Here is a 22,541-nt window from a genome sequence, read left to right on the forward strand (position 1 = left end):
TTTTGAGTCTCGCTGTTTTTGTGATGGAAGCTGAACATTTTTTCCATCTTGTGAACCAACCTCAAGTTTGTGTCATTGTGTCATTTTTTGGTCTTAATGTAAATATTTAAGCTAGCGTCGATCATGCTTGCCACTTTATGTCACAATATTTAAAAGATGTGATAATTAATAAACAAACATTTGACTTAAATTGAGCTGAACAAGTTACAAATCCAAATTCTTCCAGTTGACATGTTGAAGCTTTTATAAATGAGCTGCTGTGACAACAGAACAAAGCCCACACCTAAAATGTAATATTTACTCATGGCGTTGTGCTATGCTTGCAGTTAGGAAGGCAGCACATAATCACTATGCAGGCTGTAGGAAAGAATATGTGTAGGAATTATCTTTGCAGATAAGTGGCACATGAGCACAATTTAAAGACCAGGACTGAGCTAATAAGCAACAGAACCAATAGTCTTCAAAGATTTTTAAAGAGAATATTTTAGAGACATGGCTACAGTTGGACAAATCATTTTTTACAGGTAAGGTTTGCAGATGTTCAGTTCACATACTGAAGAGAACTTTTTAGAAATGTTTAAATTCTTTTAACTCTGCTGCAGATTCTAGATTTATATTATACCAGTTTTGTAGCACTGTATTTAGGAGTATAATATAAAGCTATAATATTGTTGTATTTTTTTATTTTGTCTTGATGTACTTGCAGCTGCAGTATTAGGTTACTAAGTCTGAAATAAATTGCATGCATTTATATTTATTGTGTTATCAGATTCTTAAATTAAATGCACATATTTCTATTGCATGCCACTCATGCCACTGTCAGACTGAAACAAAGAACTTTGCATCTCAGTAGAGATGCAAAGTTCTTATGTAAGTGTATTGTAGCCAATATACCTGTTTCGTCTTTGTTTTTCTCCACATGTAGCATGGTGACCCTAAATGTCATATTAGCAGCCTTCATCATCCTCATCTTGTCCCTGGCCTTTTCAAGTAAGACCCGCAGATCTATTATTATTAGTAGTAGTAAAGGCCCAGTGAGGCTTAATGGCAGACACGGGTGTGTTCATTACATGTTGTGTTTGTTTATACTCATGAGCAGTTGATACTGGTTACTGTCATGCAACACTGTTCTAAGCATGCAACCATATGTGTTTCTTTCTGTATAATGTTGTACTGATAGTCATATGTAAACTTCTGTTTTGTGTATATGATTACTTACTTAAGTTACACATTTACCACTGTTGTGTTGTACTTCTAGCACGTCTTTTCTGTACAAATCTTCTTTGATAATTCAGGGAAAATTTAAGAAGTTGCACAGGAACTCAAGGCTTCATCAAACTTGTTGGCCGGGTTATTTTATGTTATATAATTATTTAAATGTTTTATTTAAAGTTTCAGTAAGCAGACATATTTAAACTTTGTCTGTCCACAAAATGTACACATTGAGTGGAAAATAATAGCAGAATGCTATTTGTTTTGCTGCTTCTAAACTGTGAATTCTCTAATTTAGCTGGATGTTACTGTATTTTCTTAATATCTAAGCAATGGTCACATCTGTCCAGGACTATTTCATGAATGTATTTTTCGAAACATTTAACAAATGCTTTGAAACCTCATTAGAAAAAGTTTGAGTTTAATCAAGAAGTCAACATTTCTGGATTTAAAAATCCTGTCAAATGTACTGGAAAACATGTACTGTATATCTCTTTTACACGTTTTGTAAAGTTAGTCACTAACTTCAAAGTGTTTTATTGGGATTTTATGTAATAGACACAATGTAGTGTGTAGCAAAAGTGGAAGGAAAATGATCCATAGTTTTCAAATTGTATTACAAATGAAAACGGGAAAGGTGTGTTGTACATTTGTATTCAGCCTCCTTTACTCAGATACCCTTAAATAAAATCCAGTGCCACTAACTGTCTTCCGAAGTCACCTAATCAGTAAATAGTAAACATATGTGTGTAGCTTTTGATCACTGTTTAATGCATTTGAAAATGGAAAGAGAATGGCACAAGTCCAAACCTCCAAATACATGGCCGGGGTGCATTAATTATAGAAGCAACTAAGAGGCACATGGTAACTCTAGAGGAGCTGCACAGAGCCACAGTTTAGGTAGGACAAAATTGTTGACACAGCTATGAGTCATACACTCCACCAGTCTGGCTTTCACGGAAGAGTGGCAAAAAGTAAGCCATGAGAAGATCTGACGGATAGTTATGCACACTGAATTGTTCTGTTATTTTTTCCTCTTTCTTGCTTGCTTCAAAGTTGTAGACATGTTCTGTAAATGAAATGGTGCAAAATCCATTTTAATTCCAGGTTGTGAGGCACCAAAACATGAAAAGTACTTTTGGAACTGTACAGCCTGACCTAGAATCGAATGGATTGTATTGACGCATCAAATAGCCCAGTCAAAGTCCTGACTTACATCCAATTAAAAATGTGACAACGTTTGAAAATTGATGTGCACAGATTCTAACCAACCAATTTGACTGAGCTTGAACTATTTTACAAAGAAAACCGGGCAAAAAGTGCAGTCTTATACAAAGCTGGTGGAGCCATAAAGTATTATTACAGATTTCTTGTTTTTGCTGTTTTGTCACACTTAAATGTTTCAGATCATAAAACTAATTTTAATATTAGACAAAGGAAACTTGAGCAAATACAAAAAGCCATTATCAAATGGAAATTACATTTATTTACATTTATAAAAGCTAACCAAACCCACCTGGCTCTTTATGAAAACTTAATTTTACCATAACGCTAATAACTTGTTAGTGGCACAACTAGAGGTAATGACTGACATCGGGTGTTTGTGGTACCTAACAATGAGTCTTTTACTTTGCTACTTTGCCCACTCTTCTTTGCATAATTGTTTTAATTCAGTTTAAGGTCATTCCACTGCATTTCAATCAGATTTGGGTTCAGAATATCACTAAACCACTCCCAATTCTTTCTTTATTTTGTATTTAGCCATTCAGAGGTGACCTTGCCAGTGTGCTACAATTATCACCCTGCGCTTGACCTAATGTCATGAACCGATGACCAGACATTTGGCCATCAGGATTTTCTGGTAGAGAGTAAAATCTATGGTTCCAACAATGATGGCAACTTGTCCACATCCTAAAAAAAGTAAAACTGTCCCAAATCACCACACCACCACCACCATGTCTGACTGTCAATTTTTTCTTTTTAAAATCCTGTTAGTTTTACCCCAGATGGCATGGGATACACACCTTCCAAAAGTGTCCCTTTTTTCATGTTAGTCCATATTTACTCAAGAGTCTCTGTGATTATCAAGATGTTTTTTGGCAAATGGTTTTTGTTTGGCAGTGATTTTGGTCTTGGACCTCTCCCACTAAATACAAATGCATGTCACACTTTTAAATTTTTATTAGTAAAAAAAAAAAAAAAAAACATGTATTCTTATAGTTATGCTCTACATTGTGTTGGTCTATCACACATAATCCCAAGAGTAAAATGTGGATGTAACATGACAAAATCTCAGTAGTTTCCAACATACAGAAATAAAAACACTTGACTAGAACACATCATATATATTTTGAGATTAGTTGTCGTCCACAGAATCCACGTCAAAGGTGATGAGCAGTAACACAAAACCCGTCGCCAACCTCGGTGAGGACCACATTCTCAGCTGCTATATCCCTGCAGAAATTCAACAAAACAGCCTAAGTGTGGTGTCGGTCAGCTGGAAGAAGATGGATCTGGGACCGATTTATCACTACGAGAATGGAGCTCCGGCTCTTGATGGGCAAGTTTCACAGTTCAAAGGCAGAGCTCAGGTCTTCCCTGATGCTGTAGCCAGAGGTAACGTCTCTTTGCTGTTGCGGAGTGTAAGGCGCAGTGATGAGGGAGAGTACATCTGCAGCATTGGGTCCTCTGTTGGGCAAGGGAAGGTCAGCATTCAGCTCCGAACAGCAGGTAGAATGACTCATCCTTCTCTGGAAAGTTTCCTGTGAAAATTATCTTGTGCGAAATAAATACATTACTTTGTCGTTCCAGTCTTTTCAGCCCCAACACTAAACTTCTCTAACAGCATCCTGACCTCTGAGGCGAGCAGGTGGTTCCCTAAACCAGATGTCACGTGGCTGAACCAAACTGGAAAGGTCCTGAATGCAAGCACAAGGTTCACAGAAGTGTCAGCAGGAATATACAGTGTCCTGAGCACACTACAGTCAGCGCAGGTCAGCGAGACCTACAGCTGCAGGATTGAAAACAATTTAGTGGTGGCAGTCACTGAAGCAACTATAACAGGTATAGTTTTATCTCTTGGTTGAGTATTTATGACGTCTCTTTGCTGACCTAATAAGAACTATTAATTACTGTACAAAAAGAAAATCTACATTATATTTACCACTGATGAAATGCATGAAGTACAGCATACATTTCTCCCCCAAAATAAATACTCACTAGCTTTGGGAATAGGTTATATGGTGACATCATCTATGAAGTTTAGATTTCCAAAATCTAAATCGTATTTTTTGTTGTGCTTTCACATTTTATACTGTTCAAAGCTTTTTGTCATAAACTTCACCGCAGGGTGATTTATATACCCTATTTTAGTATATCAAAGCAGTTAGAAAGAGGAGGGGTTTGGGTACGGTTTTAAGTGAGTAGGGTCCTGTTGTAATTTTATGATCATTTAATTGGTTGTCTGCAGATTGTTAACTTAGATTCTCAGTTATCCAGAACATGGCGATCCTAAGTTCTTAAAAAGAGGATAACTGGACTTCTTCTCTTGTTTCTTCAAGATGTTTCACCTTTTATCCAAAAAAGCTTCTTCGGTTCTGAACATGGGTTGGACGCATCAGGCATATGATGTGTAGTCAGGACAATCATACTAATAGGGTTGTTAAGGTCACATGAGTCACAGGCCCTACCCTCTATTCGGTTCAACGTTGGGTTGTTGTCACTTGACAAGCATGTTACCTAACGATGCCAACATGTGAGCTGTTTTGGTCCCCTCTTTCCTCTCCAAAATGTGCACTTTGCTACTTTCAAAAGATAATCCCTTGTCCATGAAGACAAGGTGTTGCCCCTAAGAGATAAATGATCAACACAAGGGAAATAGCAGATCTCTCCTTGTGGTCTTTTAATAAAACAAGCTTCATGGGTGTTTTTCTTCTTCTTCTTATGACCTGAACATTTTTTTGCCATCTGTGTTTGGTGCCACCCTCTGACTCAGATTATTCCCTGTTGGCACCCACATCTGCAACTTTTGTGCTTGAAAAGAACATTAGACAGAACTGCATTTTCATTAGCATTATTTGCTAATAATAGCTAGCATTACAACAATTATCATATTGCAGCAAAAACACATTGATCTCGGGTGTGACATCTTTCTGAGACTCATGTATTGTATCGTTTTTTGCTTATAAAGAAGGGGCAAAACGGTTGCAAATTTTTTAAGAGTCATAAAAAAAGGACAAATATATCGATCAACACAAATTAAGTGGACCTTGACTCACTTTCTGAAGAAACAAACAAATAAGGACTAGTAGTTAAGACCCTAAACTCATCAATGACATTTTTCATGGAACAAATCCATTGGGTATAGGACCATTTTCTCAAACATTCACCCTTTCTACTAAACCATCTTGTAATTCTAGTATACCAGAGCATGACTTAAAAATTACAATTTAGGGTTTTTCAAAATTTTTCAGTTTAGAAAAATCTTTAGCTTCAACATAGGGGCAGCACCAGGACTGATAAATTACTATCGTTTATAAAATCAGATGGCATGTTGTAGAATTTTTTAGTATGTAAATATGAACCAGAACAAAGGTTAAAAAGAGCAAATTGTTTAATTTTTTAGAGTTTGATTTTCCAAAGCATACAATTCTGCATTCAATATCTAACCCTGTGTGTTTTCCAGGCACTGGTGTTTTGGGAAGGACATTCTTCATCTTCAGTCTTGCTTCAACCCTGCTTGTGTCATTTTATCTAAATCTTATAACTGGTGTCCTCTGCATATTTCATGTGGTCTAATTACATACAACCATATAATCTATACTTTAAAATCACACCATCTAGTTTATTGTCTGTGTACTGGGTACTTTAAAGAACAGAAAATGAGCACCTGCTTGTCTTCGATAAACAATGTTAATTTTGTGTGCTCCTGAAAAAAATGCAGCAAAATAAGAAGACTGTCACAAAGTTGGATTAAAGGGAATATGCAACATATAAAATGCTCTAAGGTAAGGTTTACTCTGATTTTGCACAGGAAGTCTTTAAAAAACACAATATCCCAGTCAGAGGAGAAAGAAACCGTTTGAACACATGACTTTGCTTCAATCTAAACATGCCAATGTACGTAGCTCTGTTTGTTTAGGGTTGGTGAAACTCTGGCCCAGGCTCAGGTTTACTTTCACGATTGCCCTGTATATCTGTATCCATCTTCCCATCAGGTTTGGCCAACTTCCATGTCCCTGCTGAATATAAGCGTTCCCCCAGCAAGATGCTGTTACAACCATTGTTTCATCTTGAGGATGGGTGTTGTGACCCGAGTACCTTGTTCCAAATGTTTACTGTGCCCCCCACACTGCTTGTGGCAAACTGCAAAAAGGACCTCTTATGGCTTTCTTTTAAATAAGATTTGTGGAGACCACAACTGATATGTGGTTTCGGTATTATATTGCTCAGGCTGTGGACATCTGCAGCTCCTCTAGAGTTATCATGGGTCTCTTGGCTGTTTCTCTGATGTCCTTGCTCAGTGTAATGGAAATTCTTTTTTTTAAGTGTTCCAAATTGTATGACCTTTAGGTTACCTCACTCCTCAGAACATCTGTGTTAGAGGAGGAAGCTGTAAAAGCCATTATCAGAAGTTTAATTGTTAAGACCCATTTTTTAGGGTGATGTCAGGAAGGGTAGTTAGGTCTGTTCCTAGATAACTGTCACCTCTGAACTCAAGGAGGGTATGGGCTATAAAACACAGACTCTTTGATGTTGAGATAACACTGTCATGTTTAGTATAAATACTGTTTGTAAATGGTGTTCGTGGCTCTGCTTAACTGACTTGCTCGGTGACAGAGTCATTCAAACGCTGAATGCCTTTGAATAAAACTTATAAAGATAAAGTCCGGATTTGCTCTTGTTATGAGTCAACTTCTATCCACTTTGATAAGAAAATTCCACGACAATTTTAGCGTCATTGTCAGCCAGAGGCCTTTGCGGCTGGATTACCAGTGAGAAATAAAAGTGACGGCAGAGGAAGGTGGAAGTAGCAGTGGATTTACAGCATCAAACCTCCTAACAAGACACAAATGCAGCCTTAAATAGGCACAGCTGATAAAAGGACTAAACCATTCTCTACATGGAATTTAACATCTCACAACTTCCAACTCAAACATACATTTTATCAAATATATACATATTCCCCCTTACTTTTTATAAATATTTTATATTTTTTTAAACCTACACACCCAAACACCATAAAACCTCACAAATACTAAGTGTACAACTCCCCCACATTTTCCATGGTCTCTCCCGGAACCTATAAATGATGTCTGGACCCCCGGGGAAGTATTTGTCCAAACACCCTGGAGAGGACACAGAAAAGACAGGTGAGTCACTTCCTTAGCACAACACTTCTCCTTCACTGACACTTTTAAACAGACTTTACACAAACATTTGCTCAAGTTTCACAACAGTAGGCCTTATTTGCTCTGACTAACAATTCTCCTTTCACAGACACTTCTTAATGAGGAGCAGCTGTGCAGAGCCTGGAACAAAAGGCTACATGCTCATCACTAAAATACTCAATAAATATTCAATTAAAAAGTTAAACTTGTGTGCAAATGATTATGTGCAAATCCATGCCTAAAGTGCAGTGCTAAATAAAGTGTTAAAGTGCTAGATAAAGTGCATTTAATAAAGTGCAAAGGTGCTCTTAAAGCGCTATGAATTACTTAAATAGGAATAGTCCACGTAATGAAGACCTCTTCATTACAGTCACGAACAGGATCTAACGTGCCAGAGGAAACCGCAGGAGGGGGACACGGACGCCTGGCCAGCCTGAGAGTTGTCCTCAGTCCACCTCCATATTACGGAGGGGAGTCCTGGTGCCCCCCTGCGGCCTCCTGCCGATTGGATCAGAACTATTTGTCTACAAATATATCTGGGTGAGAAGTTGCTCTGTATGATATAATGTATATATATATATTTTTTTATTACACATTAACCATCATCTCCTAATTAATTAATTAGGTTCCGGAGTTGCGAGAGGGAGGACATCAGCTGAGGGCCCGGTCACCCTGTTAAGGAATAACAGGGAGGTTCTTATTGGTAACAATGAGATAAAGCAAAACACAGGGTTTTGCGGGTGGTTTTTAGCAATTTTCTACACCTCATAAAGGAGAAAAGCCAGTGGGCAGACGTGCCGCTGAACGGGTAAAAAAAAATGGTTCCGGAACCTTGAGGCATCAGGGGTGTCTCCTTCTCCAGACTCTGTGATTTATAAAATAATGAAAGGAAAAAGTGGGGATGATTGTGTTAAATGTGCTTTAATTTGGAAGATAAGTTTGGTTTTTCACAGCGTGGAAGTTTGTGTGTAAATAAGTTAAATAGTTAAAAAAATATAGTATAAATAGTTTAAAGTAAAACAGTTGATGGATGGAGATGGAAAAATAAAATTAAAAATAAGAAAAAATTAAAAAGCACAGTTAAGTTATCAATTAAGGGGTTAAAGAGTTAAAACTCTCCTGCAGGAAGTTTCGTTTGTCTTAAATATTGCGATCAGTCGGAAAAGAAGGTAAAAGTGAAAAGAGACATTAGAGATGCGAAAAGAAAGTTGTTTTAGAAAGGAGTATAGTGCATGTTGTTGAAGGAAGGAAGGTGGACAATTGACTGACTGACTGATACTATTCTTTGTGCAAAATCTGAACCTATACTAAACTTTTTCTTCTGCCTCTCTATCACACACACACATACACACATATATGGGATTTGAGTGCAACATCTGCGTTTTTGAGTGTGGACTTTAGAAACCTGCCCTTCCCTACTCCATCAGAGACGCTTCTTCAGCATGGCCAGAAAGAGAGAGGATCTGCCTGCTTGTTGCAAATCACAGTGTGAGTTTCCACCAAAACGAAACTCAGAAGAAGTCTGGCCCCAAACCCACTGAGATGGACAACGATCCATGCTGTTTGCCAGAGCCAGAAGAGTGAATGCACTGGATTTATATTGAAAGCACATCTTATGCGGGCAGAAGAGAAACAGGCCAGAGCAAAGTTCTTTCTCCCTCCTGGAGAAGTTAAAGTGGACAAGGAGTGAATGTCCCACCAACAGACCTGAAAGGCCCGGGTTGTTTTTTGGACTGATAGAGGACTGTGTGCCTGACAGTCTGACTCTGGAGCGATTAAGAAACTGATCGGGGTAACGTACAAACACACACACATTTGCATAAATCTTTTCCTATTTTATGCAACGAAGAACACTTATTAACCGCTGCTCATGTGACGCTTGCTTGACGTGGACAGATCTAGCGGGTTAAAATATTATTTTAGGGTTAGAAAAGTATCTTTAAAAGGGTGATAACTTAACTCATTTGATACTTCCTGGTTAATTCTTTCAGAGAAGCAAGTTCTCTTTTGTCATGAAATATTCAGGGTCAATTATTATAGTTATTAAAAGTTATTAAAATGCAGAGAACGTTACAACATCTCCAAAACTCAGCAGTAACCAAGTGTTTCTATGTTATTCTCAGGACAGATCTCATGAAGGAGTATTTTTAAAACCCATTGCATGCGTAACACCTGATGGGTCTCTTTCAGGTATTATTTTCTGTTGTCAGATTTTGTATTCCATAAATCTAATGGGTAGAGACCTCATTAAAACAGGCTTAGTTTTACTGCAGATGGTCTTCATACAGTCTCTGACACAGTATTTACAGTTTGGTGCAGTTTTTGTCCGCAAGTGTTAACTGACGCTTATGGAAAGTACAAATTCATTGTTTTTCACAGCAGCTGCTGGGAAGAGGTTATATTAATTTTTCCTTCCCTCTTCTGATTCATGCAGCGTGTTGATTTACACTGTACCTTATATCAGGTCCTGACAAAAACTATGAAAGGCTTGGTTCTGCAGTTTCTTTTTTCTCCCTTTGGAGAAGGAAAGGACACCTGATCAGTTCTGTGTTGCATAGAAATATTAAAACACTTGTTGTTTTCTAAGATATCACCAGCTAAAACATTTAAAACTTTTGAGAGTAATTGGTTTTGTTAAACACATTTTCCTTGGTAAAACAAACCTTTAAAATGAGAATGGGAAAAATTGGGTTATTTTTTAAGGTAAGAAAGATTCTGATTGAACAGTGGTACCACACAAAAAATTAAACTAATCTCATGTTTCCTAAAAGACTCTGCATGAAAAGGCCTCCAGAACCGTGGAGTTATTTTCCACCACGATACCAAGTTTTTATCCATGCTTTTTCTTTATTTTAAAACAAATCTGTGTTTTTGTTTTGTTTTTAGCTTTTTAGTATAATGTTGTCTGAAGCTTCTTATGAACTGTGTTAGAAGCAAATATGATCTGAGGTAAATTAGGAGCTGTGAACTAATAATTTTAAATCTGATTATTGTCCAAGCAGAAATAATACACCAACAGGTCTGGGGATATTTAGCCAATCCTCTCTTCAAACTCTGCAGAAAGCTAGCATCATTGTTCAATGCAGTAGTACTCAACCAGTGGTTCCTGGACTCCTGAAGCCCGTGAGCCATAGATTTTGGGTCCATAAAATTATAATATTTAATTAAAGGTAAACCGATTACCTATTGAAACAGATCTAAGCCAATGATGGGTTCCAGTCATTTGGTGGCTTTTAAATGCAATAATACTCAACATTTCTACTTTGGGGAACACAGATTGGGGCTGAAGAGTTTAGTTTTGGAACCAAGGTTAGGATTTTTATAAAGGTAATTTCAGATGACTAAATCATAAAATATGGGAACATTTATTAGCATTTGGATTGTAAAAGAGGGGTTCTAGTAATAAGTTTCTCCCCAACTCTCAAAATTTAAATAGCCCAAATTAAAGAAAATGATGTTTGTTCTCCTTTTGAAACACTATGTTGGAACAAAGTCCAGTTTGGAGTCAAGCTTCTTAGCTTCATTTCTGGTTAAGTTTAACACTGCATAAAATGTCAATGCCGACTTAAAATACTTCTTTGCATTTAACCTGAAATTCTTGAATGCAGCTGCAATCAAATTGAGCCAAACAAAAAGAGAATTATAACAATAACTCTCAAGATTGTAGTTATTATTATTACAGAGTTACAGTACAAAGAATTGGCAAAAGGTTTCAGCATCAGCAGATTTGGATTCAAGGTTAATGAAAACTGTTGCTGTGCTTCTAAATAGTTTGAGATCTCTTTGGATTATGTGCACTCGTCTTAAAAAGGATCCTGAAGATTGTCATAACAAGATTGATCAATTATAGCATTAAAATATATGGCTGAGAAAACATATTCTGAAAAGAGATTGTTAATAATTTCTTTGAATTCTTGAAGCTTCAAATTTGGCCATTTGTCTGTCTTTGATGTTTTGTGTTTGTTTTGTTGAACTGAATGTTTGATTATTTGTTGCATGACACAATAATCCATGTTTAGAATAATGTTTCTAAATCCTAGATTGATTAAAACTTTGAGTTTTCAGGAGAGTTAAGAAGAAGCTTGTTTCTGAGGTAGGTGCATGTTAACAGTTTTGCAGTTTACGGTTCACTAAGATGGGTTGGAATGAAGAAACTGTGGGTCCGCCCATAGGCTGCCCATCAGAGGTTAGTTCTGCCTGACTCCGCCCACTTACCAGGTTGGTTCATGCCTTTGCTGTCATGGAAACGCTCAGCACCTCCCTTCCTGAGTTTTAACACTGTTTATGAAATAGAATCAAAATGCTTGTAGTGATTGTTGCCTTAATAACATGTTTTTTTGATGTAGCATGACTTTTAGATTCATGTGTTTTACTATTAAAAGGTTAATGAAATAGTTTAAACTAGTTTGAAGAATTTGTTTTGCATGCAGAATCATTGGTGATTTATTAGATTGAAAGTTTTCCCTGGTGCCATTAAGCTAACTGACAGTTCAAGATATGCCAAAAGTAAGGAATATATTTTTGATAAAGAAGCATGACTTCATACTTGGTGGGAATTATTTATTAAATTCAATTTGTAGGATTTATGCATCTGAATTACATTAGATGTCCATCAATCTAATACTCATTTTCATACAAAAAGGGTAGCTCATACCTCCAGTGAGGAGGTATTCCATTTACAGATCATGGATTGAACAGTGCACTGGGAGATGGTCAAATATTGTGATGTTGTCTATAACCTAACCCTGCTTTAAAGTTCTCCACAACTTTATTCCTGACCGGTGTGGTTTTTCCCTTGTTTTCTTCTGTCCATTAATGTTCTTCAGAAGCCTCTGAATCACTAACGGAACATTCAAATTTAATCTCAGACTGAATTACAGACAGATGGACTATTCAGTGATGTCCGAAGGCAATTGTTACACTGGATTTAAAAATTTTAAAGACCATGTATCATCTTCCTCACACTTAACAAACCACACTACTTTATGTTGGAAAAGACCATGGAATTTGAACTCTTTACTCTGATACCCATAAATAAAAAGCAGCTCTCTTTAGAAGTCAAAAAAGGTTTAAGGGGTGTGTGCACTGTTGCAAAGTGACACTGCTCTTTAAGACAGGTCTGAGAGCTGCTTGCATTCTAATCCAGCAGGAAAATGTAATAACAGGGAATTTACCTGCGCCGTGGCAAGTATATAATCTGTCTGGTTTGTATACAGTGGGTAGTCCGAGTCCCAGTTTGGCTGTAAAAACTACTAGAAAGTTTCTGGACCACCCCGGATAGTGAGGAGGAGCTTCCCATTAGTCTGTAGTTAGTGAGGTGTCATATGTCCCATGCAGCTTTGAACGCAGCCTACTTCACACCGAGGAAAAGTGGATTTTAATTAAGCAGACAAGTTTTTAAGTACTTTTGTGTTACTACTGTGAGAAAACAGTAATTTAGCCCCCCTGCCATGATCAATAAAGACACAGGCATGAGTTTTTTCTAAGCTCTGACGACTCGTTTCAGCTCTGTGGGTTTCACGGTAAGTTTTACTCAGATTTTTGCACAGGAAGTCTCCAAAAACTCACAATGTCCCAGTCAGAGGAGAAAGAAACTACAGAGAAGGAAATGGTGAGCTCGGAACCGGGACCTAAAACTGCTTCAGTAAACCCCAGAGCAGTCTGCAGCGTGTGCAAACGTTTGTACCGGGAGCCCAAAATCCTGCCCTGCTTGCACACCTTCTGCTCCGACTGTATCGGACAACTGGAGCCGTTCTCGGCGTCTCCACGGGGCCGCTCGAACGGTCCGGAGGGCGGCGGTAGGAGCGAGGAGGCGGCGGAAAAGGACCGAGGCGCCGTGTCGGTCACCGTGCTTTGCCCCGAGTGTGACACCGAGGTGGATATCCCTCAGTCAGGACCGGCCGGACTCAGTACAGACCACCTGGCGCTGGACGAAGTGTTCCTGGAGACTCTGGTGAGCGACGGCCCGCTGGGCTGCGACCTGTGCGGCGAAGGAAGCGCCGAGAGCCGCTGCGAGGTGTGCAGCGTGAACCTGTGCGAGTTCTGCTGCCAGGCACACAGGTGGAGTAGGCCCTGCTTTCTGTACTGTTCTACTGGAGTCCAACAAAGTTCTGAATTAGTTCCTAATACTCCAAATTACATCAACGTTTGTTTTCCTCAGGTTAAACACTCCTGAGAATACATGGTGTATTGATGTGTTCTGAAAAGAGTAAATTTCTAAACTTTCTCAGTAAAATAAATATAAATTGAACAGTTTTTTCAGAGTCAGTTTCAATATTTTAAAGCCTTGCAAAAGAAATAATGCTCCTTGATTTGTTTTAGTTTTTTCCAGGTTACAACCCCAAACCTTAATGTTTTATTGGGACTTCATAGACCAATACAAGGTGGTATACTGGTACAAGGTAGACAAGGTGACTATACATGATTTTAGATTTTTTTAAAGCTACAAATTAAAAATGTTTGGCCAGTTAAACTTTTTTATTGCAGCCTTTGCCTCAAACCAAGTTACAGCTGCAAGTCTCCAGCTTTTTCAGCCTTCAACAGGTTTTCTTCCAGGATTGCCTTGTATTTAGCTCCATCCATCTTCCCATCAACTCCCAACTTCTCTCACCCAGCAGAAAAAAGCTCCCTGCCCCCACACCATAATGCTGCCCCCACCATGTTTCCCAATGGATTGGTGTGTTTAGGAAGATGTGAAGTATTAGGTTTCTACCGCTAATGATGTTTTGCATGCAGGCCAATATATTCAGTTTTGGTCTCAACTGACCATAGCCTAAGACAAACTGCTAATGAAACCTTTTATTCCAACACTCGCCTTCTTCTTAACACTCTTCCATAACAGCTAAATTTCTGGAGGGCACAACTATTAGTTGCCCTATAAACACACTCAAGAGGAGTCTCCACGGGCCTCTTAGCTGTTGCTTCTTGCCTGGTCTGGTGGATGGTCAGTTTTTATTAGGTTTGCACCTGTCTTCATACTCTGTCCGTTTTCAGATATTGCATTAAACAGGGCTGTCTGAGATTTTTTTTCTCCCTGACCTGTCTTGTTGTGTTCCTTGGTTACATGATGCTCTTTGTTCCCTAATGTTCTCTAACAAAGCTCTGAGGCCTTCACAGAACGGTGGATTTTAAGAGAATAAATTACACTTAGACAAGCTCTGTTTACCATTATGTTTCTTCTGAAGATAGTTGGTTGCACCGGATTTTATTTAGGGGTGTCAGGGTAAAGTGTGCTGATTACAGTTTCCGATTTTTATTTGTTAAATATTTGGTTAACCATGTATCCTTTTCCTCCCACTTCACAATTATGTGCTACTCTGTGTTGGTCTGTCACATAGAATCCCAATAAAAACACTGGAATCTGTGGTTGTAACATGACTAATTGGCAGAGCAAAGAATATTGTTGCGAGGGACCGTGTTTTGTTCTTTGCGGGTTGTTGACAACACACACATAGCGACCTGTATTTCTTGTGACCTTTGTTGTTTAGTTGAACCTTTTAATCTGGCATACCGACAGCATCAATAAATCTGTCTGTTCTTCCTTCAACCTACAGGCGGCAGAAGCGAACAGCGTCTCATTCTGTTCAGGCCGTGGCGGAGCTGAAGGCTCGTGGTCGTCTCTGCCGCCCGGTCCTCTGCTCCCTTCACCCCGGACAAGAGCTGAGGCTCTTCTGTCAGCCCTGTGACCTGTCTGTCTGTCTGGAGTGCGCGGCCACACTGCATCGAGAACATCGCTGCTGTCCAACACATGACGTCATTGACCATCATGGTGACCGGATCCGAGAGCTGGTCAGCGTCCACCTTCGACCTCGTCTGGAGCGACTGGAGGAATCCCTGCAAAAGGTCCTAAAGACCCATCTATAGATTTGTGTTTTAAAACCCGCGTCAGTGTAGTGTTTCAACTTAATTTTGTTTGCATAGATTTTTAGTGCACATATTTAATTGTAAAAGGTGACAAGGGACACATAACATTTATAGCTTAATTTTTTTTATCATTATTGTTTTAAATACAACTTTTGCCATTCTGATTCTCCTGCAGGTGGAAATTTCCCAAGAAAATTTGCGGGTGCGAGTAGATGCAACGGCCAATGAAATTAGAGCTTTTGCACGAGGGTACGCCAGTGCTGTAGAGGCTCACTGCTTGTCTTTGCTGCGTCGGCTGGAGGAGCTCAGGGTGCAACGCAGGTATGACATCACTGCAGGTCGATTCAACACTAATAAGCAGTTACCATCTTTGATGTCAGGGATTAAAACAAAGTCTGCCAAAATGTTAGGTGAACACGCAAATTTATAAAGTCGTATAATTTTCTTTTCTACAGTATTTCATAAATAATCAAAAAATGTATAGTAAAGAACAAATGCTTTTTCAAGTAAGCTCTTTCCTGCTATTTGGTTTTGGTACCTCCAGAAACCACCTCCACCTGCAGAGGGCACAGCTGGAGCAGGCCCTGCTGGACGTCAGAGGGAGTGTGGAGTTTGCAGAGCGGCTGCTGAGCTGTGGGTCTGACGCAGAGATCCTCAGTGTTAAAGGAGTGACTCTAAGAAGACTGACCAGTCTGGCAGAGAGAAGATATGGCCCCCAGCTGGCGGCGGTTGCCCCTGACGATGGCAGCAGCATTTGCTTCCTGCCCGGGGAGCCGGCAGGAGAGGTGGAGGGCTACCCAGTGGTGGGTGTGATCAGCTCGAGGACGGTGGACGTCAACAGGTGCACAACTGAAGGAGAAGGTAATCAACTAACACAATTTTTTGTCTTTCATTGTTATGTCAGTTGCTTGTAATGCTTTGTAGAATAAAAGATTAAAACTCTTTTGAGGACCAGGTGTACCTGTAGCCTGGAGACAGCACAATGTGTTTACATCTGTGTAAGAATAGGTTTGTTCAAGTTCATGTTTTGGGGCATTTCTTAACGCAGGTCTGCAGCAGGGAATGGAGGGCCAGCAGGGACACTTCACTCTGATGTGTCGAGACTCCCGTGGGGAGCAACTGGCTCGAGGAGGAGAACACGTCCTGGTTAGCATCGTCCACAAGGAGAAGAAAAACTGGTGAGTATTCCAGTTTGCTCCGTCAGACTAAAAACTGCCAGACGGTCTTGGAGCAAGGCACCAGTGGTTCTATTAGTGTTGAAACTTGTGCTTGTAGCTGGAGAATGTCAATGCCGCAACATGCCTCGGTGTTAGTGACCAGTTAACTCAAGTTTGTATGGAAATATTTAGCAGTGAACATTATTTATTTGAGCTCTGGCTTGTCACATTCATTTTTCTGCAGTAGCTGCATCCTTCATCCACAGCTGCTTGCAAGGCCTAATACCTTTCTATTGAAATACCCAGCATCTGATTGCAACTTCCATCTACAGTGTGTCACTTTAGGGGTGTGCTTTGCTACACTGCTGACTTTAATGCAGTCACTTTTATAGGCAATAGTGAAACAACGAGACAAACTCTGAGACTTCCTTATGTAAGTAGCCGAATGAAACACTATTTCTACTGACGCTCAGGTGCTTTAGAAACTGGAAGTTACACTGGTGCTCCACTGCTGATCCCACCATATGTTGCCTGTTCTGGATTTGTTAGCTCCCTGTAGATTGAATCATTTACATATCCAGCACTAATCAATCAATCAATCAATCAATCAAAGAAACTTTTTACACACACAAACTCATTCAGTACTTCCCTTATTTTTATTCAGTTCAGGTGGCGACCCCATGCAGCTTATTAAGAGAATGGCAAGCAGTAATCAAAGCAACAAGGGCTGTTTTTAAGCATCTAAAATATAAAAGAAGTTTTAAGTTCTTTTTATTTTTTGTTTGCTTCATAGTTGTGATATCTTCACTATGGATTTACAATGTAGGAAGTAATAAAAATAAGGCAAAACCATTTAATGACAAAGGTGTGTCCAGACTGGAAGTGTATATCATCTTTTTATAATGTTGCGCAACAGAAAATGCTTAACAAGAGCAAAAACAGGACCCGCACCATAAGAGACAAAATGGTTAGAAACACGTTGAAACAGGTTAATATGAACCAAAAAGTATAAATTCTGTCAATTATAAAACAGGCAGGGTGTGAATGTTGTTGAGACAAACTGTACCAAGTTTCTACCCTAAACTGATAAGGAAACACTAAAGAAATAAAAATAAGTAAACATTTACTAAACTGATGAAAAAACAGTATTAAAAATACATTATAAAATTAAACATTTAACAAAAGAAGTAATAAAAATACAGATAAATAAGCAAAAAGGGCTAATATGTAGTTGAGTCTCAAATATGGCTATCACTGTTAGGTAGCAGCTGTAACTTAAAGACATTTCTAGAGTGACGCTGCACAAATTGGCAACGTGTTGCTGTAGAAGCAACAGTGAAGGAAGGAACAAAGCAGACTTCTTCAAGAAGCCTGGGTATTTCAGTGTTCGCCGCAAGATGCTGCAGAGCTTCTACAAGTCTGTTGAGGAGAGAGTAACATCTTCTCAGCTGTTGCCATAGCAGCATCTGAACCAGTGACTTAATAAAGCTCAACAAGTTGATGAATAAGTCTGGCTCTGTTCTGGGACTGACTGTGAAAAATAGGATGCCACAGAAAATAAAGAACTTAACAGACAGCCCTGAGCATCCTCTTCATTCAGAGGCTTCATCAGATGCGCTGTAATAGAGATCGCTGCAGGAGATGTTTCCTGTCTACAGCCATCGGCATCTCTAAGGACTCTCAAGAAACTTAGGATCCTGATAGCTCCTTCAAAATCTAGTTTCCCTTTGAGATTAATAAAGTATTTTCAGCTGAATTGAACTATTTCCATAATTTTGTGTGCTTGATAAATGGTTTCATTTAGAATGAAATTAATGAAATTTCTAAAACCTTTTATTTCTAAAAACCTTTTATTTGAAATAAGATAAGTCAGAGAAGTAATTTTTTTGTTTTCTGTGCTGATTTGTGCTTTTAAACCTAATATAAAGATGTGTAAAACAGCCGGTGTGGATCAAATGGCAAGAAATTATCCTTTTCTTACAGCTAGGTTTCTCGTTTGGTGATCTGTTATTGATATGAATTATTACCATCGTAATAAGTTTTTTTTTTTTCTTCAGCACAGTGGAGACAACAGTGGCAGACGGCAAGGATGGAAGCTACATCGTCTCATACAAACCTGAGGAACCAGGAGAGTACTCTGTGTGGGTTTGTGTCAGAGCCCAACATGTTAAGGTACTAAACCACTCCAAAAGCAGAAAGTGTACTGTAAAATGAAGTGATTGAAGATGAATTGCTTGAATTTATTTACGGTTAATAAATTATTTATGTATCTCTCATGGTGGTAATACATTTTTTGTTTGACTATAGCACATGCAACAGATATAGACTTGAGTATTTAGAATCCAATTTAGCAAAATTATGCATAATTGGGCATAACTCTGACCACTAGATGGCAGCAAACGCTTTCCAATAGATCGTTGAGGCAAATCTGCAACAATAGGGGACAAAACCTGTTAAATTAGAATTTTTCTCAAAGCCAATATACTGTTAGCTTGTGTGGGTTAATTTGTTCTTAGGTTTACAGCTGATCACTCACTGCTCACCTTGCCTGCCTGCAGGGTTCTCCATTTATTCTGAATGTGAAGAAGAAGTTTAGGCTCCACAGTGGGACTTTTCACTGCTGCTCCTTCTGCTCCAGCGGAGGCGCCAAAGAGGCTCGCTGTGGCTGCCCAGGAACCATGCCAGGTACGCAAAAAATATCAGCAGAACGATCACTTTAATGGTTTTCATTTAGGTGTGTTTTAGACTATGCGAAACATTCTATCTCTGCTGCCTCTCATGTCGGTCTTCTTGCAGGAGGATTTAAAGGCTGCGGACACGGTCATAAGGGACATCCCGGTAAACATCACTGGTCTTGCTGTGGCAGCACAATAGAGAAGTCTGAGTGTTTGCCTCAGAGCATATTTGCTGCTGTTTCCCCTCGTGGCCTCCTGCGAACTGTGGAGCTCTGATGTGGCCCAGAGATGAGATGGGTGAAGATGATGCAAACCCTTGAAAGCTGCAAGCAAAATATCAGAGCACCCGGGAGCTAGTCCTCAGGGTGATGGTGCAAATTTATGGAAAACTTAAAAACGGTCCTACAAGGAGAGAGAGACTCTAAAGACACAGGAGGGGACTCAGCTGTAAATTTGTAAGGTACTAAGTCCTGACCATTAGTGGAGAATACATGAATCATACAATCAGTGTCATTTTTTTAAAATAATGTACAAAAAAGATCTTAACTTACAGCCTACTTAAAACTATAATACTAAAAGCCTGCAATAATCTCTGCTTTTCATCTGTGCTACACTAAACGGCTAATATTCTTTTATTTTTCTTTCCAAGTGTTTCAATATAGTAATTATCTAGTTTACCAATTATTATTCACTGTTTTAATTAAAATAGCGAAACATTGATGTATTTGGAGAGAGTGACAATTGTTTCAGGTGGATGTTCAGATATTTTTAAAGAACTAAAGTTCTTCTGTAAAACGTAGCCTGAGGGATAACCAGTGGAAAGAGGATAAGGCGTAACAGTTTTTTTTTCACTACTAACGTGCCTTCTAAAGTCACCCAAACATACGCCCCCTGTCTTCCGAGATGTTGCTTTTTTGTTTCAGTTTGATATCGCACAGAAGCGTGGCACTGGTAATGAATAGGAAGATTCCAGCCTGGGATGATTTCTGGAGGTTTTGAGACACTTTCCAAGTGTCCTTTCGTGCCAGGGGGCCCGATATGACGCGATGGGGCCAACACTCGGAGGTTTAACCCTGGGACAGCTTAGCTGCCGGGCTACCCACATTCCGGATCTGTGGTGCTGTCCACCTTGCCCTGGGGATACCATCTTCAATTCTGATGTGGGCCCCTTGTCCCTGTCCAGGTCAGAGTGACAGTCATCTGCGACCCGCTGAACGCAGTGGCGCTGTACCAGGAGATTTGCATCTTGCTGGCCAAGGCTGCAATAATACCTGTGAACCCCCTGTTGGATCCAGGGGGCTTTTATTCCAAGTATTTTATTGTTTCAAAGAAGACAGGGGGTGTGCGTCCAGTCCTGGATCTCAGGGGCCTGAATGTATATCTGAAGGTCATAGCCTTTTATATGCTGACCATCAGTGATGTGTTGCAGGCAATTTCCCATGGCAACTGGTTCACTAATATCGACCTGACCAATGTGTATTTCCATGTCCCAATTGCCCCTTATCACTATCATTTTCCTCGCTTTTCGTTCCAGAAGAAGGTTAGTCCTCCCATTTGGATTTTCGCTTTCTCCCTGGGTGTTCAACCGATGTGTGTCAGTAGCCCTCTCCCCTCTGCATGTATGGGGGCTGAGAGTCCTGCCTTATCTTGATGACTGGCTCATTTGTGCGGCGACCCACAACCAGCCTGTCTGGGACACTCAGATGGTGCTCGATCATGTAGGTCACCTGGGCCTGTGGGTGAACATGAAGGGCAGTCGGACTGCCTCACAGAAGACGGTCTTGGCATTGCCCTGAATTCTGTCTCAATGAGCGCTTGCCCTGGGACCTTGCGGGTCAGCTGTATTTTGGGCGACCTCCCAGACTTCCAGTGCGGGCGCCATTTTGGCATGCTCATGGCCGCATCTAGCGTACTGCCCCTGGGGCTGCGGTCATTGCTGCCCCAGAAGACTGGTGCCGTATAAACAGCTGCACCCAGTACATTGTTCTATGACATAGTGGCCTTCCTTCATATGCTTTGAAGGTGTACTTGGCTGCCATCTTCCATTGGCATGTTGGGCTGAATGGCTGTTCTGTGGGCAGGGATAAAGATGTTGCACTATTCTTGAGGCACCCATGTGCCCTTTGGCACCGGTATGGAACCTTTCTCTGGGGCTGGGAGCCCTTCGGTCCCCCCCATTTGAGCCCTTAGCAGGGCTGGGCCTCAAAGGGCTCTCACTGAAGACTGCATTCCTTCTGGTGATGGCTTCTGCAAAACGAGTGGGGGAATTACACACTGTACAGGTCCTTCTCAAAATATTAGCATACTCACCTTGTAAAGATGAATTGTAAAATAAGGCAATGCTAGTATAACTTTGAGAATGTGGTGCACAATCAGTTTCTAAAACGGGCATTTGAAAATATTTCTGTCTTTTGACATGCATCTGTACTGTACATTAGAGTTTCTCTTTTGCAGAATTTTTCCTGAGTTGTAGTCTTACGTTTAAAGGGAATAAAACCTTTTTTCTCAAGTTCTGATGTGAAGTGTCTTTTATTTGCATTTAATGTTTTTAAATTAGAACTGGATGAGCAAACGATCTCTAATAATGATGCTTGAAATATGAATACTTGCAAACTGTGCATTTAGCTCCACCAGGTTTCCAGCTGTAGGTCACAGTAAGCCTTTGAGCTTTAGTGCAACAGAGAACAGTATCCTCCTGACATTCAGTTAAAACTGCTCCATTAAATGACAGAAATCAAGCGTAAACTTTGCACCTAGAAAGTATTCACAACACACCGCCTTTTCCTCTATTACCTTATTCTGAAATGGATTAATTACATTTAATTAAACTCTAAACCTCCCATAACTGTAAAAAAGAAATTACATGTTCATAAGTATTAACAGCCTTTGCCATAAGGCTCTAAATTGAGCGCGTTGCATCTGGTTTCCACTGGTCGTCATTGAGATGTTTCTACAGCTGAAGTGGAGTTCACCTGTGACTTGATTGGACAGAATTTGGAAAGGCGGGCACCTGCCTATATAAGGTTCCGCAGCTAATAATGCATGTTTGAGCATAAACCAAGTCAAATGAATTGTCTAGACCACTGGAACAGGTTATTTTTTTTGAGGGGAAGGGTACAGATACATTTCTGCTGCTTCGAAGGACCCAATGAGCACACTGGCCTCAACCATCTGTAAATGGAAGAAGTATGAACCACCAGGAGCTGGCTGGACATCTAAACTGAGCGATCATGGGAGAAGGGCCT

The 22,541-nt window shown here is 39.8% G+C and overlaps 2 protein-coding genes across 3 annotated transcripts; both read left to right on the forward strand.

Moving 5' to 3' along the window:
* Positions 1-394: 394 nt before the first annotated feature.
* On the forward strand, positions 395-6,702 carry vtcn1 (V-set domain containing T cell activation inhibitor 1). Its single transcript, XM_047371576.1, has 5 exons — positions 395-524; positions 926-990; positions 3,586-3,942; positions 4,024-4,275; positions 5,897-6,702. Exons 1-5 carry the CDS (start codon positions 493-495, stop codon positions 6,007-6,009), a joined length of 819 nt encoding a protein of 272 aa, XP_047227532.1. The 5' UTR covers positions 395-492; the 3' UTR covers positions 6,010-6,702.
* Positions 6,703-7,764: 1,062 nt separating this feature from the next.
* On the forward strand, positions 7,765-21,569 carry trim45 (tripartite motif containing 45). 2 transcript variants are annotated; one of them, XM_047371053.1, is made up of 8 exons: positions 7,765-8,141; positions 15,155-15,443; positions 15,640-15,785; positions 16,009-16,325; positions 16,513-16,642; positions 18,679-18,793; positions 19,180-19,306; positions 19,418-21,569. In XM_047371053.1, exons 1-8 carry the CDS (start codon positions 7,951-7,953, stop codon positions 19,570-19,572), a joined length of 1,470 nt encoding a protein of 489 aa, XP_047227009.1. In that variant the 5' UTR covers positions 7,765-7,950; the 3' UTR covers positions 19,573-21,569. The 2 variants fall into 2 exon arrangements, with proteins under 2 accessions (XP_047227009.1, XP_047227007.1); XM_047371051.1 differs by lacking the exon at positions 7,765-8,141 and adding an exon at positions 12,340-13,661.
* Positions 21,570-22,541: the final 972 nt, after the last annotated feature.

This window comes from Girardinichthys multiradiatus, chromosome 7 (assembly GCF_021462225.1).
Source record: "Girardinichthys multiradiatus isolate DD_20200921_A chromosome 7, DD_fGirMul_XY1, whole genome shotgun sequence".
Taxonomy (NCBI): Eukaryota; Metazoa; Chordata; class Actinopteri; order Cyprinodontiformes; family Goodeidae; genus Girardinichthys; species Girardinichthys multiradiatus.

What these genes read in the sequence shown, in the direction of transcription:
- trim45 (XM_047371051.1), top strand. Translation starts at nt 13,171, where the DNA reads ATGTCCCAGTCAGAGGAGAAAGAAACTACAGAGAAGGAAATGGTGAGC. An exon ending in GAGCTCAGGGTGCAACGCAG is followed by an intron (nt 15,786 to 16,008) that starts GTATGACATCAC and finishes TGGTACCTCCAG; the next exon opens with AAACCACCTCCACCTGCAGA. An exon ending in CACAAGGAGAAGAAAAACTG is followed by an intron (nt 16,643 to 18,678) that starts GTGAGTATTCCA and finishes TTTTTTCTTCAG; the next exon opens with CACAGTGGAGACAACAGTGG.
- vtcn1 (XM_047371576.1), top strand. Translation starts at nt 493, where the DNA reads ATGGCTACAGTTGGACAAATCATTTTTTACAG. An exon ending in GGACAAATCATTTTTTACAG is followed by an intron (nt 525 to 925) that starts GTAAGGTTTGCA and finishes CTCCACATGTAG; the next exon opens with CATGGTGACCCTAAATGTCA. An exon ending in CTTGTCCCTGGCCTTTTCAA is followed by an intron (nt 991 to 3,585) that starts GTAAGACCCGCA and finishes TGTCGTCCACAG; the next exon opens with AATCCACGTCAAAGGTGATG.